Source organism: Asparagus officinalis, chromosome 9 (assembly GCF_001876935.1).
Source record: "Asparagus officinalis chromosome 9, Aspof.V1, whole genome shotgun sequence".
In the NCBI taxonomy this organism is placed as follows: Eukaryota; Viridiplantae; Streptophyta; class Magnoliopsida; order Asparagales; family Asparagaceae; genus Asparagus; species Asparagus officinalis.
The window spans coordinates 47,228,800-47,254,461 of NC_033802.1; the positions used below are offsets into that span (position 1 = coordinate 47,228,800).

At 40.4% G+C, this 25,662-nt stretch overlaps 3 protein-coding genes across 3 annotated transcripts; 2 read left to right on the plus strand and 1 right to left on the minus strand.

The window, feature by feature from the left end:
* On the plus strand, positions 6,664-8,028 carry LOC109823419. Its single transcript, XM_020389696.1, has 2 exons — positions 6,664-7,222; positions 7,418-8,028. The coding sequence occupies exons 1-2, from the start codon at positions 6,664-6,666 to the stop codon at positions 8,026-8,028; spliced, it is 1,170 nt and encodes a 389-aa protein (XP_020245285.1).
* LOC109823420 (uncharacterized mitochondrial protein AtMg00860-like) lies at positions 8,510-9,189 on the plus strand. The gene is made up of 2 exons (XM_020389697.1): positions 8,510-8,555; positions 8,648-9,189. The coding sequence occupies exons 1-2, from the start codon at positions 8,510-8,512 to the stop codon at positions 9,187-9,189; spliced, it is 588 nt and encodes a 195-aa protein (XP_020245286.1).
* Positions 12,144-13,759, minus strand: LOC109823422 (protein Rf1, mitochondrial-like). The gene is made up of 2 exons (XM_020389698.1): positions 13,069-13,759; positions 12,144-12,911 (listed from the first exon to the last, which is right to left on the minus strand). Exons 1-2 carry the CDS (start codon positions 13,588-13,590, stop codon positions 12,144-12,146), a joined length of 1,290 nt encoding a protein of 429 aa, XP_020245287.1. The 5' UTR covers positions 13,591-13,759.

The window sequence follows — 25,662 nt, forward strand, 5'->3', positions numbered from 1 at the left end:
GGTGGGATGAGGTGGAGGCGCTGATGGAGGTCGGCTTGTGTTTAGAGGGAGGGAGAGAGTGAACTGGGAGAAAGTGAGAGAGAGATGAGATTTTAAAGAGAGAGAGAAAGAGAGCTCGTGAGTGAGAGAGAGAGCAGGAGAGATTAACAAAAGAGGGGGAAACACGAGGTAGGGTATTTGCGTGAAAGGGGGAGGGAATTGGGGAAGTGGGGTAGGGGAGAGAGAGGATGAATTATTGGAGAGAGAGAGAGAGAGAGAGAGAGAGAGAGTGGAGTAGGATTAGACTGAAAGGGGTATAACAATGTATACAATGCCTGCTACAGGTATATGTAGCAGCTATATATACAGGTATATGTAGCAGCTAAATATTAATAATAATACAAGATAATTAATAATACAAATAATAATAATAACAATAATGAATAACCAAACATTAATTTAAAAGTCTTTATCGTAACAATTAAATTTATAATTAGCAAAATCATTAAAATAATTATAAAAACATACTTTTAAATTATAGAAAATTCTAGAAATTTAGGGAAATACAAATACTCTTTTTAAAAATAAAATTTTAATATTTAAATGCTAAAAAATTATTTAAACCAGTATTAAAAATTTACGGTTATTACACGATTGTTGATCAACTCATCTCCGTAGACATCACATTCGATGACGAAGTGCAGGCCCTATTGATTCTATCGCAGTTGCCGAATAGTTGGGCAGGTTATGTGACGGCAATCAGCAATTCGCCAAGGAATGACAAGTTGAAGCTGAGCGATGTTGTTAGGATGATTCTATCCAAGGAGGTTAGAAGAAAATCGTTCGAATCAGAAGGTTTAGGTTCAGCCTTAAATTTCGAGCAAAGAGCAGAAGCCAGAAGAAGTGGAATCAGAACAGTAATCAGTCGAAGTCAAACAAGAAGAGGTCAAACTCGAAAGTTAGGCCTATCAAAGGGAAGTGTTAGAACTGTGGCCAGGAGGGCCATATGTCTTCAGCTTGTAAAGCACAAAAGAAGGATGTGAATGAGCCAGAGACTCATATCGTGCAGGATACCTTAATCCTAGCTATGGAAAGCGATTTTGATTCCTGGGTCATCGACTCAGAAGCCTTATTTCACGCCACTGCTAATAGGAAGCTTCTTCATAACTATGTAGCAGGGGACTTTGGGAAAGTATACTTGGGGGATAATGAACCCTGTAGTGTTGTTGGAAGAGGAGATGTGCAAATACTGTTGAAGGGCTCCAAGTAGAATCTGAAAAACGTGAGGCACGTATCGAAGCTGAAGAGAAATCTTATTTTGATTGGCCAGCTTGGAGCAGAAGACTATGTTTTGAAATTCATCGGGGATTCGTGAAGGATCTCAAACGGTACTATGGTTGTTGCCCGAGGCAACAAAACAAGAACTCTCTACCTCACCCTCATCCAAGTGACACCCTCGCAATTGCAGCAGGCAAAGAGAGTATAGATCTGTGGCACAATAGAGTGTGACACATGAGATGGAAGAGGATGAATATTTTACATTCACAGGGGAAGCTAACCGGTATCGATTCCGTGAAAGTCAGTGTTTGTGAGGACTAAATCTTTGGAAAGCATAAGAGATTTAGTTTCCATAAGGGTGGAGGTCACCTAAAGCTCAGAAGCTAGAGTTAGTTCATACTGACGTATGGGGTCCAACTAGCGTGTTTTCTCTTAGTGGTTCGGCGTACTATATCACCTTCATCGACGATCACTCGAAGAAGGTGTGGGTATACTTCATGAAGCACAAGTCAGAGGTGTTCAGAATCTTTAAGAAGTGGAAGGTCATAGTGGAGAACGAGACAGATCTGAAGGTAAAGTATCTGATATCAGATAACGGTGGAGAATATGAGCTGGAGGAGTTCAAGAGGTTCTGTGCTCTAAATATGATTCGTTTGGAGAGGACTATTCTAGGGACGCCATAGCAAAACGGCGTTGCATAGAGGATGAATAGGACATTGATGGAGCATGCTAGGAGCATGCGATTACATGCAGGTCTGCCTAAGATATTTTGGGCGTATGCGGTGTATACGACAGCTTACTTGATTAATCATGAGCCATCAGTTCCATTAGATTACGGGATTCTAGAGGAGGTTTGGAGTAGCAAAGAAGATCAATCTCTCACATTTGCGAGTATTCGGTTGTGTGACATATGTTCATATCAGTGACCATGTCAGGGACAAGCTAGAGGCTAAGTCACAAAAGTACATATTCATTAGATACGGCATTGATGAGTTCGGGTATCGTCTTTGGGTTGGGAAGAATAGGAAGATTATCAGAAGCAGGGATGTGATATTCAATAAGGAGGTGATGTACAAGAACAGGGACAGTGCCAATGATAGCTAAAGCAGTGGGAGCAGCACTACGAATATAGGTGGATCCGAGTACATGGATTTTGAGGAACTTTCAGATGGGGGCAATAAAGTCAATTCTGACCGGAGAACGGAGGCTCCAGGTGCAAAGACGACTACCCAGGGCGTGGAGCTTAGGAGGTCATCCAGGGTACCCAAACCGAATCCCAGATATCTCTCATCAGTTTATTATTTGCTTTTAACAGATAGTGGAGAACCGGAGTGCTACGAGGAGGCTATGCAAGTGAGTAAATCTCAGCAGTGGGAGCATGCAATACAAGAAGAGATGGATTCTCTACACACTAATGAGACATGGGAGTTAGTCCAGCTACCTGCACAGAAAAAAGCTTTGCATAACAAATGGGTCTATCGGGTCAAGCAGGAGAGTGATGGAAGCAAGAGATACAATGTTAGATTAGTTATAAAGGGGTTCCAATAGTAGGAAGGAGTGGACTATACGAAGATATTTTTTTCCGTTGTAAAGCTCACAACCATTAGAGTGGTGTTGACCTTAGTAGCTACAGAAGATCTCTACCTTGAGCAGTTAGATGTGAAGACTGCTTTTTTCATGGTGACTTAGATGAAGAAATCTACATTAAGCAACCTGTTAGCGTCATTAAAGGAGGAAAGGAAGAGATGATGTGAAAGCTCAAGAAGGGCTTGTACGGATTGAAACAGGCTCCGAGACAGTGGTATAAGAATTTTGACAACTTCATGCAGAGCAATGGCTATAGGAGATGCAATTCAGATCACTATTGCTACTTCAAGAGGTTCGAGTCTAGCTTTATCGTATTATTATTGTATAGTGATGATATGTTAGTTGCAGGACCGCGTTTAGAAGAGATAAACAGATTGAAGAAGCAGTTGGCAAACGAATTTTCTATGAATGATCTAGGTGCAGCGAAGCAGATTATTGGGATGCAAATTAGTAGAGATGAAGCTGAAGGGACTTTGAGGTTGAGTCAAGCTGAATACATCGAGAAGGTGCTTCAGAAATTCAGCATGCAGAATGCAAAGCCCGTTGGTACGCCCCTTGGAAGTCAGTTCAAGTTATCTGAGGAGCAATCATCCAAGACAGATGCAGAGAGGGAGCACATGAGCAGAGTGCTATATTTGTCGACCATTGGGAGTCTCATGTACGTGATAGTTTGCACGAGGCCGGATATCGTCCATGCAGTGGGAGTTGTGAGCAGGTTTGCAAGCAATCCAGAAAGTAGCATTAGGAGGCCGTGAAGTGGATATTGCGCTACTTGATAGGGACTACGGACAAGCCACTATGTTTCAGAAGGAAGGAGTTAGTACTGCAAGGATACATGGATGTGGACTTCGCCGGTGATCATGATACGAGGCGGAGCACCACGGGATATGTTTATACCTTGGCGTCGACAGTAGTGAGTTTGGTTTCACGTCTGCAGGAGATTGTAACTTTGTCTATAACTGAAGCTGAGTATGTCGTGGTGACTGAAGCAAGAAAGGAGATGACTTGGTTGAATGAGTACCTGGAAGAGTTGGATCTGAAGCAAGGGAGAGGAGTTCTTTATTGTGATAGCAAGAGCGCTATACATCTTGCCAAGAATCTAGTATAACATGCCAGAATGAAGCACATCGACTTACGATACCATTTTATATGCTTGCTGATTGAGGACGGGAAGTTACATCTAGAGAAGATTTTGGGGGGTCAAAATCCCACGGATATATTGACGAAAGCAGTGATCATTGACAAACTAAACTTGTGAGCAACTTTAGTTGGCCTTCACGTGTAGGAGATGAAGGCGGAGCCACACCAGGAGGATCGTCGGGATCGCCGGGTTGATGATGATTGAAGAATAGATTTTTTCCGTGTAGGAGGATGCTTGTGAAGAAGGGAGAGTTCGGTTAACTCGTTGATTGTACTTTGGTCTCCAAGTGGGAGATTGTTATTCTAAGGGATATAGACTCAAAGCTGGAATTAAACAAATTGTTGGATAGCAGGTTATTAGGATTCCTAATATGTTTTGGTTTTTGGTTTAGAATTCCTAGTCTGTTTTGGTTTTAGGTTTTTAATATATATGGAACGCCTTAGAAGATATTAGACATCAGAAAAAAGGGTTTGAGAGAATTCTTCAGAGAGATGTCAGAGAGATTAGATCCTATTTGTGGGCATTGTAATCTTCTTCAATATTAATCAAAGAATTGTGTGGTGCCTCGGGATTCTTAGGGAGCGTAGACTCAGGAAATACATCTCCAGACAACTGGTCATCAATTTGAGGAGAACCATACATGAAGTGGAGCATAGGAGTGTCTACGAGAAAGCCTTCCCCGTCAAAATCATCAATCGAGAAATCTGACACAAGAGAATATAAGTACGAAAGGAGAATAAAGAGATTATTTGTGGGCATTGTAATCTTCTTCAATATTAATCAAAGAATTGTGTGGTGTGGCTCCCGAGGACGTAGACACGATTATTGAACCTCGTTAAATCTGGTGTGTTCTTTCTTGTTTACTTTCCTCCAAGTTATTTATCTTTTATTTGCTGTGATTTTTCCTACTTTCCTACTCTCAAACACAAGGTTCAGAAGGATAAGGGTTCGATTTGATTGTTTCGAATCCCCAACAATAACACTATAAATACATAATCACATTTTAGTAACTTCAACCCATATATATAGGTCATAAGAAATTCTTGGATTAGACTAACGAGTGCACAAATACACAACAGAAATAGTAAAAACAAAATAAAAAATAGAGAATATCAAGGTTTACTTGGTCTATGAACAACGCCCACAGGCGAGGAGGAGAGGAGATAATTCACTATCACAAAATCAAAGTACAAAAATAAGAATAAGTCTTACAATAATCATGATGCTTAATCCTCTAAATTATCCCCTCACCTAATATACCAAAAGGAGAAATTTATTTTTTAATCTTCATCTAGTAAAACTTGAATATATGTCGAATGGGTATCACAAGCTATTTTATGTATAATTCCAGGTAATTGAACATGCAACAAATCAATTACATCTTAGTTGAGCATCATTTGGTTTTATGGACCTATGTGGAAATAAAGTGATACAGGAGATCAAGTAATTGGACAAGTAATTGGACAAGTAATTAGACGAGACGACATCTCAACTCGTCCAATATCCGACGTCTCAATAATATCCGACATCTCAACTTGTCCGACATCTCAACTCAATACAAACCAAGTCATCTCAGCAGACAAGACGACATCAGAGCAGATGAAATGATATTTCAGCGGACGAGATGAGATCTCAGCAGATGAGACGAGGCAAAGAAGGTAGAATGAGATGACACATGCCAGTCGACATGAAAGGTGGTACTAGTCAACACGCTTCGTGTCGACTGGAACAGCAGTTGGGAATACATGCCCAGTCGACACAAAAGGCGGTACTGGTTGACTCGCGTCGTGTCGACTCGGACATCAGATTAGGAAAGAATTCGTTTTTGATTATTTCCTTTTAGAAATAGAGTTTCTTTTTTATTAGAGTTAGGATAAGTTTAGTTGACTATATATAATAGTTCCTTTTGTAAATCAATAATTAACTTTTCAATTATTCAATCAAGAGAATCTCTCTCCATTGTTTTCTTTCTCAAGTTTGAGAAACTTCTAGCTTGTGGGTTCAAGCTCATGAATTACCTATTAATATCAAGGCTTGTCGGTATCGGAACGATATCCGATCAGCCTCCCTATTTCTACATCTGTGTCAAGTGGTATCAGAGCTTCGGCTTCAACATCCTCGACAATGGCAGGTGACGGCGAGAAGGAACTTTCTCTATAGGATCTTTTCGCGATGATGGATTCTATGGATGGGAGATTTGGCATATTGGAGGCGTCTCTTCAGAACCTTCAACAAGCCATTGAAGGACTTACCCTTCACCTCAACAACGCGGAATTAATTTCGCCGGCCGACTTCACCTACAGCGGACCCGCAGCTTAGGCAGCCACGACATCCCCCCCCCCCCCCCCGCTACCAATCCCTAACCCCCTCCAGTTCACCCCCCTCCATATCAACCATGTCCAAACCAACCCCCTCCATATCAACCCCCTCCGCATTAACCTCCTCCATATCAACCCCCTCCACATCATAGACGACATCCCAACCAACCCCTCTCCCATGATGAATTCAGTGACGAAAGAGCAGACTATGGTGCCCAATTTGAGGGACCATGGTACGACAACGTCTCGAGCGAAGAAGAAGAAGGAGGGCGACCTTATGACAGAGGTCAGGGCAGAGGCTTCAACCCTCGTCACAACTACTACTGACAAGGCCGATATCATCAGGACCAAGACTATCGGATGAAGGTAGAGCTTCCTTCCTTTGGAGGAAATTTTGACATAGAGGCTTTCATGGATTGGCTCTACAAAGTGGGGAAGTTTTTTGAGATGGCTAATATGCCCGAAGCAAACCAGCTGAAGTTTGTAGCATATCGTCTCAAAGGAGAAGCCGCGACATGGTGGGATCAAACTCAAAACACTAGGAGACGACAAGGTAAGCAACCGGTGCGGGTTTGGCGTCGCATGAAGCAGCTACTACGGGCAAGATTTTTACCACCCGACTATCAACAAATCCTCTACAACCAGTTCGAGCAATGCCATCAAGGAGTCGGATCAGTAAGTACATATACCGAAGAGTTATTCCGTCTTACTTCTCGTTGTGATTTGTCTATGAGCGAGGAACAACTCGCAGCCAAATATATTGGTGGTTTGAAGTATTCGATTCAAGAGAAGGTGGCCATTCATAATGTGTACTCTGTAGACGAAGCCCACAATATGGCTCTAAAGGCGAAAAGATTGGCCTCCAAAACACCACCTTTCAGGCGAACTGATCAGGGAAGTTCGGCCGAGAAGGCAAGAGGTGAGTCGGCAGGGCCAAGGACGATTGATCAGTCTAATCCTCCACTATCAACCAAGCGGTCGACAAATCAACCACCGCCCTAGATGCCTTAATCAAATCACTATGCCAAGCCCACCGTAGGGAAGTGTTTCCGATGTCTCCAACCAGGGCATAAGTCCAACGAGTGCCCACAGCGGTGAAAAGTTAATCTTGTAGATTATGAAGAAGCTGAGGATGGGCACACAACATCTGAAGAAGAGTACGAAGAAGAGGGTGTCGAGGTTAAGGGAGACAATGTGTCATGTGTTGTTCAACGACTTTTGTGCGCTCAGAAGACACCAGACTCATCACGACAGCATCAAATTTTCTTTTCTAGGTGTTCAGTCAACAACAAGGTGTGCACCCTCATCGTTGACAAAGGAAGCTATGAGAATATTGTGTCAAAGGCCTTGGTGGATCACTTGAAACTGCTGACAGAGACAAAGCATGTGCCTTATACCATAGGATGGATCAAGAAGGGTCCCTCCATGAAGGTGACCGAGTTGTGTCGCGTGCCATTATCACTGGGAAAGACTTATAATGACTCTATTACTTATGATGTTGTGGATATGAATGCGTATCATGTCTTGTTAGGGCGGTCGTGGCAGTATGATGTTGAAACTAAGCATGGCAGCAAGAAGAACGAGTACTCTTTTGTATGGATGAATAAGAAGATCATCCTACCACCTATTCCATCCTCTCCAAAGAACCCCAAGGATCAAAAGTCAAAACATATATCTCTGTGCAACAAGGGTGAGTTTCTGGCTGAGTCAAAGGAGTTAAAGTAGAGGTTTTCCTTGGGTGTGAAGGAGGAAGTAAAGACACTCATTGAGGTCCTAGGGAAGAGGAAGTCGCTGCTTAAGGAGTTCAAAGTGTTGATTCCTGAAGATCTGCCAGAGGGTCTCCCTCCCATAAGGGATATACAACACCACATCGATTTCATTCCGGGTTTGGTACTTCTTAATCTCTCTCACTATCACATGAACCCACAAGAGAAAAAGATCCTATAGGATACCATTGAGGACCTCATAAAGAAGGGCCACATTCGAGAGAGTATGAGTCCATGCGCAGTTCTAACACTGTTGACACCAAAGAAGGATGGAAGTTGGCAGATGTGTGTGGATAGTAGGGTCATTAACAAGATCACAATTCGCTATAGGTTTCCAATTCCTCGGTTGGATGACATGCTAGACCAGTTGGGAGGTGCGAGCATCTTTTTGAATATCGACTTGAGGAGTGGGTATCATCATATCCGAATCAGGCCAGGCGATGAGTGGAAGACTGCATTCAAAAGCAGTGAGGGCCTCTATGAATGGTTAGTGATGCCTTTTGGTTTGTCGAACACCCCAAGCACATTTATGCGTTTGATGAACTAAATTCTGAAGCCTTTCTTGGGATGGTTTGTAGTGGTCTACTTTGATGATATTCTTATCTACAATCAGGATGAGAAGGAGCATATGTCGCATCTACGAAAGGTTTTCCAAGTGCTAAAGGAGAATGAACTTTACATCAACCTTAAGAAGTGTGTGTTCTTGATGACTCGGCTAGTGTTCTTGGGGTTCGTGGTAAGCTCGCAGGGGATCCAGGTTGATGAAGATAAAGTCAAGGCAATCAAGGATTGGCCGACTCCAAAAAGTACTACTGAAGTAAGAAGCTTTCATAGATTAGCATCTTTTTATCGGTGTTTCATTCGCAATTTTAGTTCTATAGTTGCTCCCATAACGGATTGCTTGAAGAAGAAGGGCATTTTCAAGTGGACTGATGAAGCCAATGCAGCTTTTGCCCTTATCAAGGAGAAGATTACCACTTCACCTATATTGGCGTTTCCAGATTTCGACAAGCTCTTTGAGCTTGAGTGCGACGTGTGTGGTGTAGGTATTGGAGAAGTCCTCTCTCAAGAGAAGCGCCTCATTGCTTTCTTGAGTGAGAAGTTGAATGAAGCTCTATAGAAGTGGAGTACTTATGAGCAGGAGTTGTATGTTTTTTTCGTTCTTTGAAGACTTGGGAGAGTTACCTCATTACTAACGACTTCATGATTTACTCCGATCATCAGTCTCTTCAACACTTCAAGAATCAGAAGCATATCAACAAAATGCATGGACGTTGGGCTTCGTATTTTGAGCAATTTAATTTTACTTTGCGACATAAATCAGGAGTTGACAATCAGGTACCTGATGCTTTGAGTCGGCGGGTATCCTTATTGAGCGTATTGCGAGGTGAAGTTGTTGCTTTTAACAGTTTGAAGGAGCTTTATGTTGATGATGAAGACTTTCAGGAGATTTGGGCCAAGTGTTTGACAAGACATCCCACAGGAGACTATGTTATCATGGACGGCTTTCTATTTAATGGGAATCGACTTTGTATTCCAAGGACATCATTGAGAGAGAAAGTAATTCGAGACTTTCATGTTGGTGGTCTTGGCGGACATTTTGGGCGAGATAAGACTATTTTGAGTCTTGAGGAGAGATATTATTAGCCAAGTTTGAGGAATGATGTGGTAACACTTGTGAGGAGCTGTCAAGTGTGCTAAGTTGCAAAGGGGCAAGTATAGAATACAGGTATGTATACTCCTTTACCTGTGCCTAAGGATATATGGGAGGATTTGAGTATGGACTTTGTGTTGGGACTTCCTAGAACACAAAGAGGCGTGGATTCAGTCTTTGTGGTAGTGGATCGTTTTTCTAAGATGGCTCACTTCATTCCATGTCGTAAGAATTCGGATGCACCACATGATGCATGGCTAAGAAGTGGTTCGACTACATGGTGTTCCTAGTTAGATTGTTTCGGATAGGGATACTAGGTTTTTGATGACTTTTTGGGCTACTTTATGGCGACGATTTGACACTTCATAAAAGTATTCGAGTACAGCCCACCCTCAGATGGATGGACAAATGGAAGTAGTCAATCGAACTTTGGGAAACTTGATTTGATGCATATGTGGAGAAAAGCCAAAAATGTGGGATCAAGCTATACCACAAGCTGAATTCGTCTACAACATAACTATTCATAGTTCCACAGGTATGTCTCCTCTTTCTATTGTTTACAGCAAGACACCTCGACATCTCCAAGACTTGTTGAAGCTACCGACAAGTAGCAAGTTCAGTGAGGCAGCAAGTTCAATGCAGAGAATGCTTTTAACGTTCAGGAGGAAGTGCGTACAAAGCTTGAGAAGGCTAATGAGAAGTTCAAGGCGCTTCAGGAGGAAGTGCGTACAAAGCTTGAGAAGGCTAATGAGAAGTTCAAGGCGCAAGCGGACAAGAAGAGGCGACTCAAAGTGTTCAATGAAGGAGACATAGTGATGGTGTACTTACGGAAGGAACAGATGTCGGCTAGAACATACAGCAAGTTTAAGCCCAAACGATATGGACCGTTAAAGATTCTCAAGAAGATCAATGACAATACATATGTAGTGGATCTTCCAGAAGGAATAGCTCTGTCAGGGACATTCAACATGGCGGATATTTCTGACTATTATCCTTTAATCGAGTTGTATGCAAGTGATGCGAATTCAGAGACGAGTTCTTCCGAAGAAGGAGGGACTGATATAGGAGATCAAGTAATTGGACAAGTAATTGGATGAGACGACATCTCAACTCATCCAATATCCGACGTCTCAACAATATCCGACATCTCAACTCGTCCGACATCTCAACTCAATACAAACCAAGTCATCTCAGCGGACGAGACGACATCGGAGCAGATGAAACGACATTTCAACGGACGAGACAAGATCTCAGCAGGCGAGACGAGGCGAAGCATGCAGAACGAGACGACACATGCCAGTCAACACGAAAGGCGGTACTAGTCAACACGCTTCGTGTCGACTGGAACACCAGTTGGGAATACACGTCCAGTCGACACGAAAGGCGGTAATGGTCGACTTGCCTTGTGTCGACTCGAACGATATCTGATCGGCCTCCCTGTTTCTACGTCTGCGTCATAATGGCACCAACCAATAGAATCAAACGGAAGTAGTGTCACCTGACACCACTTCTCTATAGGTAGATCCGCCCCTCAAAGGAAACATATATTGCTTCCTTATCGACCAGTCCTGGTAAGGACCTTACGAGCTTATTAATGGAAAATCATTTGATAAGCATGAGGTGAGCCTTCTGAATCATTGAATGCTTGCATTGCAAGTATTAAAGAAAGACTATAATACCAAGACACATTTCTGATATTATGTTAAATTAACTATCCAGAGTTTCTCGTCATACCAATACGATCATAATAACAAAAGGTAAAAGAAGGACATATAAAAACACAGACAAGGATGGCCACGCTATTACTGTTATTAGCAGTGCACGAAGCTGCAGGCATTAGGCTGCAGGTTTGTGGGTCAAGAACCTAAGCTATGAGCTCTTTGCTAATAAAAAATGGTATTTTTCTGAGCAAAAAAAAGTGAACGAGAATACAAGTTAGTCATCATTTTCGTGATACATCACCTCTCAAAACAGTTGCACTGAATATTGAAGCTGCATGTTACTTAGATCGGAAAGCGAGTTAAGAAAACTTTGAAAATCTCCATCCTCTGTGTGTGAATCTACTAACATAGACAAAGCAGATGCCTCAAGAGGAAACTTTAGCTCTTGCATCTTACACAGGAACTCCTTGGCTTTCTTTACATCACCTTTCTCGAGCAAACTTTGAACAGCCACATTAAGCATATAAGAATCTGACGAGCAACCATATTTTTCCATCGACAGAGACAAATCATCAACTTCGTCCAACCAACCTTCTTTAATAAGGCCTTTCATCATAATCGTACATGTCATCACGGTCGGAACCAATTTCTTAGAGAGCATATCATTTAATAGATCCTTGGCCGCTTGAATTCTCCCCATCCTACTCATCTCATTGACCATGATGTTGAAGGTCCTAGCATCAGTTGTATACTTCTGATTTAGAATTCTTCGAAATAGATCTGTTGCTTCACAATGCACCTGTTTTTGCATGGTCCATACAAGATTACATGGTATGTAATAATATCTACAATCACGTTGTCATGAATCATCTTATTATGCAATTTTCTTGCGTCGCTAACTTTTCCAGCTCGATATAGCCCTGTAAGCGTGGTGTTGTAGACAACATTGGTCTGCTTCAGTCCCATTCTAGGCATCTCCTCAAAGGACCTTAAAGCATTGGATTTACAATAAGAGTTGATAAGAATTGAATAAGTGAATACATTTGGTTTATGACCCTCTGCAAGCATGAGATCGAAAACTTTCAATCCTTCATCCGTTTTACCTATTAGACAATATGCATCCATAAGAATATTGTAAGCAATCGTGTCAGGCTTTGCACCGCTATTAATCATAACACCCAAAAAATTATGCGCTTCTGCAACCTTTCCTTCCTTACATATAGCATCAATCATTGCGATGTAGGTCACAACATTTTGATGGAATCCTCGATCACTCATTTCAAAAAGTAACCTCAATGTGTCCTCCCATCTCCCAAGTCTGCAGAATCCACTCACTAAAGAGTTACATGTAAAGATGTCCGGATTGAACCCTTTTTCGACCATTTCATTGAGTATACTCTCCGCATCTTCCATTCTTCCAGCCTTACAAAGTCCATCCAACAGAATGTTATATGAAAAAATATTAGGCTGCATCCCAACCTGTTGCATTTTTCTGACTAAGTGCATAGCGTCATTGAATATGTTGTTCTTGTTACATCAATCAATCACAACATTGTAAGTGAAAAGATTGAACGTCAAACCCTCCTTTTGCTTGGAGTTTAGGATTCTTGATACCTCATCGAAGCGCCCTTCTTTGCAATAGCCATTTAACAAAATGGTATAGAAAACTATGTCGGGTTTTCACACCACTTTCAGTCACAGCCTTTAGCAATTTATGTGCTTCACTGGTATTTCCCTGTTTACAAAGGGAATCTACAAGTGTGTGGAAGGTCGTAACATGCGGGCAAAGACCACAGTCGACCATCTCTTTAAAGACTCTCATGGCTTCTTCCCAGTGGCCTCGAACGGAATGGTCATGCATAATGCAGGGTGTAGGAGAGAATAGTGGAACAGTCCTCATCTCCCCTTGCTTGCAAAGCCCATCAACGATCGTGTTGTAGGTGACTACATCAGGCTTGACTTCTCCAAAAACTTTCATCTTCTCAAGGAACTCAATCGCTAATCTCGTATTCCCGAGGCTACACAGACCTTTAATGACAGTAGTGTACGCGACAACATCAGGCGTGCATCCCCACCGCGGCATTCTATCGAGCAGCTGGGCTGCTGCGTCTCCAATTCTATCATGCGTACACATGCTACCGATAAGGGAGCTGCAAATAAACGACATCGCCGCGCCAGCCACGTTATCCGATGAGGAACAGATCATCGTCGTTTTCAGCTGGGGTTCGTTATCCGACGCTGGCCTCTTAAATCTTTTAAAATTGTTTTTAAAATTAGGTCCCTCAAACAACGGATATTGCTGTTTAGCCCCTAGAATTGTACTGGCATTTCAAATCAGCCCCCACAGCTAGCTATTGCTTGATTCTGGAGGAGTGTATATTCAACTTAAGCTTAACTTTTTGGCGCAGTTATTCCTCGTTGTTCGAGTACGCAGATCCAAACTTGTTTCTTTAAACCCATTTACATTAGAGTCCCTAGATATGTTTAAACCCGTTTCTTCTCATTTTATGGAAATTTTAGGGGTACAATGACTGATTGAGGATAGAAATATGAATCACCGTGTGGTGCGGTTGATAAGTAACACAACCCAAGCTAGCAATTTAGAAATGATAACTAACAGAGGGTAATTTGAAATAACAAATGGGTAACAAATGAGGTTTGAGGGACAACACAGCAATTTCAATGATTTGAGGGACAAATGTTAAAATATCAAAGTTTTAATGAACCGATAGGGTAAGCTCCACCCGTTTGAGTATTATCTCATGATATAATACTCATTTTTAACTATGTATTTCATTTCAAGCTCTTACAAGTCATAATAACCCTCTCAAACTCAATTAATGTAATTATTTTTGGCATTAGACGCGGAATGATTGGGTGAACCATATTTTTCAAATCCGTGTCCTTCTGTTGGGATGCAATAGTTTATTATTATTCTAATTAAGCGAAATTAAGAAGAATATTATTCCTTTACTTTCAGTTGAATCAGTTGTAAGATATTTAACGTTTGAGACCCCCAATAAAGTGCTCATGCTTATATTCTCACACATTTTCAAACTCGTATTACCTCTCAACCAGCAACCATATCGTACCTTCTCGGAATCCCAATCGCAAGCTGCAATCACACTTTAATTATTACCAATCTCCCCTAATCCTTATTAATCCGACCTAAATGTTGTGTTTTTTTTTTTTTTTTTTTTTTTTTTTGCGTAGTAAACATGGGATGGGATTATCAGTCCCAATCCTGCTATCATTATGAAGTGAATGGTGTTAAAACAACAATGTATGTGGATTATTCAATAACTTTTTGAAGAACGATCCCGCACATTATTTATACTTTGGCGAAAAACCAGTAATAAAAAGAATGAAGCATTAGCCCTTGATTGTACTAACTTCTGCAAACATACACAAGCAAATATTAAATTGAAATTGTTGTGCACAATGGAAATTTCGGCAGCACCACTGGTGCACAACAAGAGAGTAAGTCTCAACTAAATCCCTGTTTCACAAAGTAAACAAGAGCCGAAAGCAAAATATCTCAACAAAGTGAGATATCAGCTCTTCTTCTCATCAGTTCTAGGACTGACTTGTCGAGGGAACCTAAACTCTCTATTACAAATCACAGCACGAACAATCAATCTTAACGTGGTTCGGTAAATTGCCTACGTCCACAAAGCAAGGAGGGGAGATCTACTATTAGAGGAAAAAAGAATACAAATAGGGTTTACAATCACACAGCTCTCACAAATTAAACCCTCAAAATAGGCTTCCTGCTTTTCTTCTCAAAAAGGTCAGCCTCCAAAAAAACTTTTTCTCTCTGTGATTTTTCTTTTCTTCTGCCTGCACTTTTTCACCAAGTACAGCCGCCGAAAATTTCCCATGCTCACTCTTGCACGCACCCTAGGCGAAACTAGGGTCCCTATTTATAGCTGCAAAGTGGGATACGGGTGGGCAATGGGCATTCGGGTGGGCCAACAATTGATCACGTGAACGTGATCTCTTCACGCGGAACTCGAAAACTACAGGTCCTCTCCCACGAACAAATTTGTGGCCCCCACTTGACGCTATCACGAGATAGCCTTCTGCTCCCTTCTATCTCTTCACTTGTGAAGGTGGACCCCACTCACAATTCTCCACCTCGGCGAAATTTTTCCAAAACTGAGCCGATACCAACCAAACCAAATATCTCACTTGTTACGTCCAGTACGAAGTGAAACAATTCACTATAATAGACTCAATACACAACAAGTCGAGACTCAAATGAGAATGCGAACACTCTCCAAATGTCGGTATCAACTCACCAAATCGACTGCATCATAAAATGACTGCATACGTATCCTCTTGCCTAAGGAATTAAGCCCCACGTAGTTCACCCAATGGCCTCCAAAGGCCCTCAATCCAATAGAAGAGTTCGCAACCCTCCTCCAATATCATCAAATCTGTGGCTGATAGCACCTCCAATGGCCTCAAAGTGTAACGAATCAAACACCTCCACCTGAGGTGAACCAATGGTGGCTGATAGCACCTCCAATGGCCTCAAAGTGTAACGAATCAAACACCTCCACCTGAGGTGAACCAATGGTCATATCCAAACTACATCTATCACTCAAAGTGTAACGAATCAAACACCTCCACCTGAGGTGAACCAATGGTCATATCCAAACTACATCTATCAGCTGGACTCGAATCAAAACCCAACTCATCATATGCATCCAAAACTAATTGATTCCCAAGCTGTATCACCTCAGCTGGAATCCCAAACAATGCAGTATGATCTGGAGTATGTGGAGTAATCTCCACCCAATGTGAAGTAGCATCACTCTCCACCTGCTGCGATACCCCTATGATCTGTCTAAAACTCTCCACCTGCTGAGAATCAATAGGCTCCCTCATCCAAGCCTCATCTAATGTGACATTACCAGACCAAATATCCAATTGACTTTTATCTCCAATCACAGCAGTTAACAACTCTTTAATAGCATGACACAAATATGTCGAAACCTCAGTCCAGAAACTCTTCTGCAGACCATTGCATGACAATAAACACTGATCCTCCTCCAGCAAGGCACGGTTCTCAAAATTTACCACCCTATCTAGTTTTCCCAAGATTTCCTTTCCAACGAAGTGTCTCGAAATGCCGTGAGCTCGGCTGCAAAACAGAAACAGGTCTATCTTGTACCTCCTACCAAAACCTGAATGAAATACCTTCATCTTTCTGCCAATCTCACATTTTTTTAATCTGTTGGAGACTACTAGGACTTTATCCAAAGGGGATTTGGTTGCAACCCAAACACGCCTAGAACAATCACCAACAAAGGTAACCAAACATCTATTTCCTCTTAATGATGCCTCCTTGGAAGGTCCTCAAACATCCACGTGAACGCCCATCTGAAAGACCCTTCGTGCGGTGAATAGAGGTGTCAAACTTCACCTCGGTCTTCTTGCTCACATCAAAGTGTTCACTAGATTTCAAATTACAGGTCAATGCACCCATCTCCAAATTAATACTGGAATGACTAAGCCCCAAATATCGCAGTTTAATCGAATCAACAGAAGTCGTCAGCTCTCCACCTGTCACTGTATCTCCAATCAAATAGTACATGTTATTCCTCCTGATGCCCTTCTTCACAATCAAAAAGTCTTCCACGATCTTGAGAACCATGTCCTCAACACGAACCTTCAGACCCTCTCCAACCAAAGCTCCAATTGAGATCAAGTTCTTCCTCAATGAAGGAACATATCTCACATCATATAACTCTCTAACAGTCTCGTCAAACATCTTGATGCAAATTCTTCTTATCCTAAGGATCTGGCATGCACAGTTGTCTCCCATGAACACACCACTATCTAGTTTCTCAAAACTGAAGAATCATTCCTTTCTAGAACACACATGATAGGTCGCACCACTATCCAACGTCCACTCAGATTCCCCCGAATAGCTACATGTAGGAATGATAGAAAGCGAACAAATAGAAATATCAAAAATATTACCATCCGATATAACGATGTTTTCTTCTGATGATGGTTGCTTCTCTTTTCCCTTCTGCTTATTCTTCATCCATTCGTCGAGCTTTGAACAATCTTTCTTTCAATGATCAGTCTCATTGCACCAAGCACACTGATCTTTTTCAACTGTAGGATGCCCTACTCTAGACTGTGACTTACAATTCTTTCGGTTTGGATTCTTCCCTCTTGTGAACAATGCCTCCTCTACCGGCTCAGCTGAAGTCTCCTTATCCTTCTTTCGAAGCTGATAGTTCACAAGTGCAGCGGTGACCTCACTATACCAAAGGGATGTCTTCCCATTAATTAGGGTAAGAACAAAGGTCTCGTATTCCTCATCCGGCAAGGAATTCAACAACAGCAACGCCTTGTCCTCATCTTCAATCATAACATTCACATTCGCCAAATCCGCAAGAAGCTTCGTGTAGTGGTTCATATGATCACTAATGGGGGTTCCCTTCTTTAATTGGAAGCGATAAAATCTCCTCTTCAAATGCAAGCGATTTTCCACACTCCTGGTCAAATACTTTCTCTCAAGAGTCTCCCAAATCTTCTTTGCAGAAGTCTCATTCATCACATCATACTTCAAATCTTGTGTTAAACAAGACCTAATAACACCACACGTCATCTGATTCATCTTCCTCCAAACATTCTTTTTAATATCATCTGATTTGCCATCCAACTCCAAAGTGTCTTCCAAATTTTGCGCGTTCAGCGCATCCAAAACTTCGCATCACCAAAGTCCAAAGTTGTTCGTGTCATTAAACTTCTCCACGTCTATCTTCGTGAATGGTCTTCACACCAGAAGCACTACCCTCAACACCTTCTTTCCCGGCCATATTCCTCAACATACCAACAACCAATATGGAACAAGCTGAAGAATAGATCCAAACTTGAGAAAGATGGAGCATTTACCAAAAAGATCTCACATTTATCACCAAACTAAGCCCTAGACTAACTTCTAAAGCGATCTACTTCTCCAAATAGCCCAAGCGTAGCCCGAGCTCTGATACCACTTGTTATGCGCAGCGAAAATTTTGGTAGCACCTCTGGTACACGACAAGAGAGTAAGTCTCAACTAAATCCATGTTTCACAAAGGAAATAAGAACTGAAAGTAAAATATCTCAACAAAGTAAGATATCAGCTCTTCCTCTCATTAGTTCTAGGACTGACTTGTCGAGGGAACTTAAACTCTCTATTACAAATCACGGTACGAACAATCAATTTTAACGTAATTCGGCAAATTGCCTACGTCCACGGGGCAAGGAGGAGAAATCTACTATTAGTCTACTATTAGAGGGAAAAAGAATACAAATAGGGTTTACAATCACACAGCTCTCACAAATTAAACCATCAAAATAGGCTCCCTGCTTTTCTTCTCAAAAAAGGTCAGCCTCCAAAAAAACGTTTTCTCTCTGCGATTTTTCTTTTCTTCTTCTTGTACTTTTTCACCAAGTACAGCTGCCGAAAATTTCCCTTGCTCACTCTTGCACGTAACCCTAGGCGAAACTAGGGTCCCTATTTATAGCTGCAAAGTGGGATACGGGTGGGCAATGGGCATTCGGGTGGGCCAGCAACTGATCACGTGAACGTGATCTCTTCACGCGGAACTCGAAAACTACAGGTCCTCTCCCACGAACAAATTCATGGCCCCCACTTGACGCTACCACGAGATAGCCTTCCACTCCCTTCTATCTCTTCACTTTTGAAGGTGGACCCCACTCACAGAAATCATGATGAAAAAAGAGGCTATTCCGATATTCAGTTAAATTATATTGAAAAAAAGAGACATTTCCGAGCGGGAGCTCAGGATAGAGACAGAGACACTCAGACGCGTCTGCTTTCTCAAACAAGAGAAGCTTCTCGTACATGAGAACAGGGCGAACATTGCTCTATCGTTAAGGTTCGATCGAGAATCTCGAGTGGCGAAAGAAGCTGATCATGGGATCTGGCATCGCACGACGACGCCTCAACCGGCTTCGCCACAGCCTTCGGTTCTCATTATCGCATTTGAGCTGAACATTGGCGCTGTTAATGGTGCAAAAGCAAATCATGACCAAGCTTCATTTTTAGAATGTTCTCTAGCTAGACTCTGTGCGTAGCATTGATAGTTTCGGTCATAACTTTCCTCGGGTGACTCTTCGTTAATTGAAGCAAGTGAATCTAGTTGTACATAAACCATATTGTAGTTCTCCGGAGAAAGTTATCTGGAGAATGCAAAGAATGATTAATCTGGACTGTATTGACTTTTATGTTTTCTAAGATACTAAGTTAGTCAAATATGTCTTTTATTATTTCGATATTCATTTAACTGTTGCCTAGAAATTTGAAATTCTGATGCTTGAAGGAATGTTTCAAGCCTATATGTTTTTTTAAGTACTAAAGGAAATGGTAGCATGTGTTGAGTTTGATTATAGTTAATTTATGTGCTTTGTATTTGCCCAACGTTTTCTTGGTGGATTTCCATTGAGTGTGAATGTTTATCATCTAAGATAAGATGGAGTCGTTTGAGTCATGGCTGTCGTGTTTCTCTAGATGCCGCCCCATGATTTGCCGTTAAAAGCTCATTTTACCTCACACTAGATGCCGCCCCATTGCCGTTATAAGCATTGCGTCCAAACTTTATTTATTTACAACTATAAATAATCTGCTCGGACTCTGGTTCCCCGTTTTCGTTTTTTTTAATTCCCATACCATGCTATAGTTTAGGGAGGGTTAATTGCGGATAAGAATTCTGATTTGCTTATGGGCAAGTTTGTATTGGGAAAGACAAGAAAGTGTTTGTTATGGGCAAGTTTGTACCTGAACATGATTTGTTCTATCTTTCCTTTGTAAAACCTGAAATTTACAATAAGAATTCTGATTTGCTTTATTCCTCGTGTATTTTATCAGAATTTGATCTATGGAATATGAGACTAGGACATCCTAGTAATAGAAAGATAGATCAGATAATTAAAATTGATTTGTTACCAAATCTGACAGGTGTAAAGACATTACCCTGTGAACACTGCTTAATAGGGAAAATGACTAGAAAGTCATTTCCTGAAGGTCAGAGGGTAAGTGAACTTTTAGAGTTAATTCATTTTAACATTTGTGGGCCGTTAAGCATAAAGACACGTGATAATAAAGAATATTTTATAACATTCATAGATGATTATTCAAAGTATACTTTTGTGTATCTTTTAAACAGAAAATCAGAAGCATTTGAATGTTTTAAAAGATATAAGACAGAAGTAGAAAGAAAACCTGGAAGGTATATTAAGGTGTTAAGAACTGATAGTGGTGGAGAATTCAACTCAAAGGAATTTAAAAACTATTGTTTTCATTATGGCACTAAGAGACATATCATTATGCCTTATACGCCACAACAGAATGATGTGGCTGAAAGAAAAAATAGGACATTGATGAATGCAGTGAGATGTATGCTGTCACACTCTGGTCTCTCCAAGGATTTTTAGGGAGAAGCTTTATTGACTGCGAATTATGTTTTGAATAGAATTCCCACAAAATCAGTCGAGTCAACACCATATGAGATTTGGATTGACTGCGAATTATGTTTTGAATAGAATTCCCACAAAATCAGTCGAGTCAACACCATATGAGATTTGGAATGGACACAAACCCGATTTGAGTCACTTTTCCCACAAAATCAGTCGAGTCAACACCATATGAGATTTGGAATGGACACAAACCCGATTTGAGTCACTTCAGAAAATAGGGTTGTGTTGCACATGTTCTCATTTCATATCAGGTTAGAGATAAGTTGGATCTCAAAACCTTAAAATATAGATTTATAGACTATTCTGAAAAATCTAAAGGATATAGATTTTTTTTTCATGAAGATAAAGGGGTCATTGAAAGTAGAGATGCTACTTTTCTAGAAAATCTAGAGGAAAGGGAATAAGTTCAAGAGGCGGTACCACCTCTGCTCGACTTAGATGATGTTCCCAACGATGACCTAGACATAGTGGATGAAGTAAATCATCCGATAATGGAACATGAACCCTTAAATGAGAATATGTTTATGGAAAATCAACTAGCTGAACCTGTCCAACCTGCCAGCCTTAGTGGTAATAAAAGACCCAGAACAACACCTGCATGGATGGATGACTATTATTTGTATTCATGTGAACCATCATGTTTCTCGGTAGATATTGACATAGATGAGCAAGCTGATCCCTTGAATTATGTGGATGCTATGAATACACATGAATCGGAACAATAGCTGGATGCTATAAAAATGGAGCTTGACTCAATAGAGAGAAACAATGTATGGGAGCTATGTAACTTACCAGAAGATAGAAAGTCCATAGGATGTAAATGAGTGTTAAAGAAGAAATAGCGGGTTGATGGGTCTATTGATACATTTAAAGCCTGATTAGTTGCTAAAGTCTTTACCCAGAAGGCGAGTATAGATTATCAGGAGACTTATTCTCCGGTGGTTAAGTTTGCTTCTTTTAGAATTATCTTAGCAATTGTTGCACATCTTAACTTGGAACTTTTCTAAATGGATGTCAAGACTGTATTCTTCAATGAAGAGTTGAAGGAAGTAATATATATGAATCAACCTGAGGGATTTCAGGTTGAAGGATAGGAAAATAAAGTATATAAATTAAAGAAATCTTTATATGGTTTAAAACAATCATCTAGATAGTGGTATCTCAAATTTTAAAGTATATAAATTAAAGAAATCTTTATATGGTTTAAAACAATCATCTAGATAGTGGTATCTCAAATTTCACAATACTGTTATCCAACTTGGTTTTATATGGTTTAAAACAATCATCTAGATAGTGGTATCTCAAATTTCACAATACTGTTATCCAACTTGGTTTTGTTACAAATAAATTGGATAACTGTATATATGTCTTGAAGAGTGGCAGCAGTTTTACAATAAAATCCTTATATGCGGATGATATTTTGCTGGTTGGAAATGATATAGAAGTGCTAAATAGATTCAAGTCAGCACTTAGTAGTGAATTTGACCGAGCTTCATTTTTAGTTTCTCTAGACTCTGTGTGATTGATTGTTTCGGTCATAACTTTCCTTGGGTGACTCTTCGTTTGAAGCAAATGAATCTAGTTGTACATAAACCATATGTAGTTCTCAGGAGAAAGTTATCGGGAGAAGGCAAAGAATAATTAATTTGGACTGCATTGACTTTTATGTTTTCTAAGATACTAAGTTAGTCAAATATGTCTTTTATTAATTCGATATTCATTTAATTGTTACCTAGAATTTAGAAATTCTGATTCTTGAAGGAATGTTTCAAGCCTATATGTTCTTTTAAGTACTAAAGGAAATGGTAGTAGTGTTGAGTTTGATTATAGTTAATTTATGTGCTTTGTATTTGCCCAACTATTTCTTAGTGGATTTCATTAAGTGTGAATGTTTATCTTCTAAGATAAGATGGAGACGTTGGAGTCATGGCTGTCGTATTTCTTTAGAGTAATGAATATGCATCTCAAGAGCAGTAGACTAATCCCAACTATCCTCCTTTAATTTATTCTAGGACGGTGTTTTTGTATCCTTGAGTTATCGACATCCTATTCTCATTCCCTTGTATTTCCCTTTTATTCATCTCAACCATATCATGTTGGATTTAAATCTAATTAAATCTAATTTGTGGGCACATATGTTTATCAGTGTGTATTGCTATCCTTAATCTAATTTGTGGGCACATATGTTTATCAGTGTGTATTGCTATCCTTAAGGATAACCCGCATAAAGTGATCAATCAATTTGGGGCACATATGTTTATCAGTGTGTATTGCTATCCTTAAGGATAACCCGCATAAAGTGATCAATCAATTTGGATTAATGAGTATTTAAATATATCATGGCTTACATGTGCAGATACTATGTTATAATTTGATGAGGGGCCAAATTATAAATGTACAACACCTATATATATATGGGGTTATGGTCCCTAATCTAGGGTTAACACATTCTCTATTCTTTTATCCACATCTAAAGAGATACTAAAGGAGAAACCCTGAGATTAGAAGATCATCAAAACCTTAATTCAGGTTCTCTATGAATTCAGGTATAGTTTCCGCTCTTATTGTTTAATCTCTATGATTTAATCACGATTAAGTTCAACAAGTGGTATCAGAGACACCGTGATTATTTCTTAGGGGTTTAAGATTTAAAATTAGGTTTTTGATCTTAATCTGTGGATTTTTTAGAACTGTTCCACGGATGAACAGTAAAAGATCAAGTTTTGGTTTGTGTTTTCTTTCAATTTTGTTTTCTTTCAATTTTGTTTTCTTTTTGGGATCTGGATCAAGAATTCATCTTTTCTTTTATTCTGGATCTGGACAAGTCTTGGATCCAGTTGTTGGATCTGGTTATGAATTAAAATCGAAAGCAAAAATAGGTTTTTTCTGTTTGTCGTCAAGCGCCACGCTCTTCGCCGGCCATGTTCTGTTGGCGGCCTCGTTGACAATTGGAGACGGCGGCGGCAGCATCAGGAAACCCTAGGGTTTCAACCCTAGGGTGCGGAAGCATTGGTGGTGGGGTTTCAGATCTATACCCTAAGGGGTGAAAGAAATTAGGGCTTAGAAGCTTATCTGGATTCAGGCGAGCTTCGATGCGGTTGACGAACTTCGGTTCGATTCTAGCGAACCTCGTATTTGATTCAGCTTTGTTAAAGGCTTCTGACGAACTAAAGTACTATTCCAGCAAACTTCGGTTTGCCGTTAAAAGCTCATTTTACCTCACACTAGATGCCGCCCCATTGCCGTTATAAGCATTGCGTCCAAACTTTATTTATTTACAACTATAAATAATCTGCTCGGACTATAGGTTTTTTCTGTTTGTCGTCAAGCGCCACGCTCTTCGCCGGCCATGTTCTGTTGGCGGCCTCGTTGACAATTGGAGACGGCGGCGGCAGCATCAGGAAACCCTAGGGTTTCAACCCTAGGGTGCGGAAGCATTGGTGGTGGGGTTTCAGATCTATACCCTAAGGGGTGAAAGAAATTAGGGCTTAGAAGCTTATCTGGATTCAGGCGAGCTTCGATGCGGTTGACGAACTTCGGTTCGATTCTAGCGAACCTCGTATTTGATTCAGCTTTGTTAAAGGCTTCTGACGAACTAAAGTACTATTCCAGCAAACTTCGGTTTGCCGTTAAAAGCTCATTTTACCTCACACTAGATGCCGCCCCATTGCCGTTATAAGCATTGCGTCCAAACTTTATTTATTTACAACTATAAATAATCTGCTCGGACTCTGGTTCCCCATTTTCGTTTTTTTATTCCCATACCACGCTAGTTTAGGTAGGGTTAATTGCGGATATAGTAACTGTTGTACTACAGCCAAATTGTGATAGACCCCTGAATCAATTCCCATGGTGTCCATCCACAATTGGGCAATAATAACTGGGGTCTATGCGCAATTAACCCATAAACACATACCAAGCAAGGAAATATGCATTGAAGTGTTAGAATCCAGAACAAGTTCCACCCACCAAACCTTTCCAAAATGATTGCCTTGACGGAGATGATGAAAATTTGTGATCATTCTAAAGAGATTACGTCCATCTAGGAGGCTACATTTCTCAAAACTTGTGGGTCCTTTCATAGAAATTTTCAAGAAAAACTGTGTGGAGTCCTTTCTTAGAGATTTAAGTCTATAATGGTACTACAAGTTTCATACTATTTCTATACTACTTGTACTACAGCTAGCAAATGTGTAGGGTCCTTTGTTAGAATTTGTTAAGAAAAATTATGAATCATTACCAACTCTACTTTTCTATTTATTTTATATAAGAGTACAAAATAGGGTAAGTTTTATAGTACAACCATCACTACTACTCTTACTTTAAAAAGCAAGAGAGTTTGTCAATCTACTCAGAGTTGCTTCATTTTGGACAGTACCGGGCAAAATTCATCTAATCTCAACACATAAGTTGCCATTCTCCGTTCAAATCTCCAAACATAAACAATGTGGATTACCCACTTAAGGTACACAGAGAAAATATTTTTTATATACTTACCTGTAGAAGCCCGGATGCATGTGGACTTCTCTATTTCTTCTCGGTGTTTTCCATTCATGGGTCGTCACATTCAGCTAAACTGTCCAATGCTTGTTTCCTTCTTCAAACCATTTGTATAAAAGATTATTCTTTTATAGTAGATGATAAGTCTAAATTTTCATACAAACAACTAGACGCAACAGCGTAAGCATCCTGGTCAGCAAATATACATGCAATAGTTCGCTTGTGCATAACCAAAAATGAAACTATAAAAATCATACAAAAAAGCTAAAACCTT

Excerpts from the sequence above, each read along its gene's own strand:
- LOC109823419 (XM_020389696.1), top strand. The coding sequence starts at position 6,664 with ATGAAGGTAGAGCTTCCTTCCTTTGGAGGAAATTTTGACATAGAGGCT. Across the intron at positions 7,223-7,417 it reads TTCGGCCGAGAAGGCAAGAG|ATTATGAAGAAGCTGAGGAT; the intron begins GTGAGTCGGCAG and ends TTAATCTTGTAG.
- LOC109823420 (XM_020389697.1), top strand. The coding sequence starts at position 8,510 with ATGAGTGGAAGACTGCATTCAAAAGCAGTGAGGGCCTCTATGAATG. Across the intron at positions 8,556-8,647 it reads AGTGAGGGCCTCTATGAATG|TGGTCTACTTTGATGATATT; the intron begins GTTAGTGATGCC and ends GATGGTTTGTAG.
- LOC109823422 (XM_020389698.1), bottom strand. The coding sequence starts at position 13,590 with ATGATCTGTTCCTCATCGGATAACGTGGCTGGCGCGGCGATGTCGTTT. Across the intron at positions 12,912-13,068 it reads AGGCTGTGACTGAAAGTGGT|AACAACATATTCAATGACGC; the intron begins GTGAAAACCCGA and ends TGATGTAACAAG.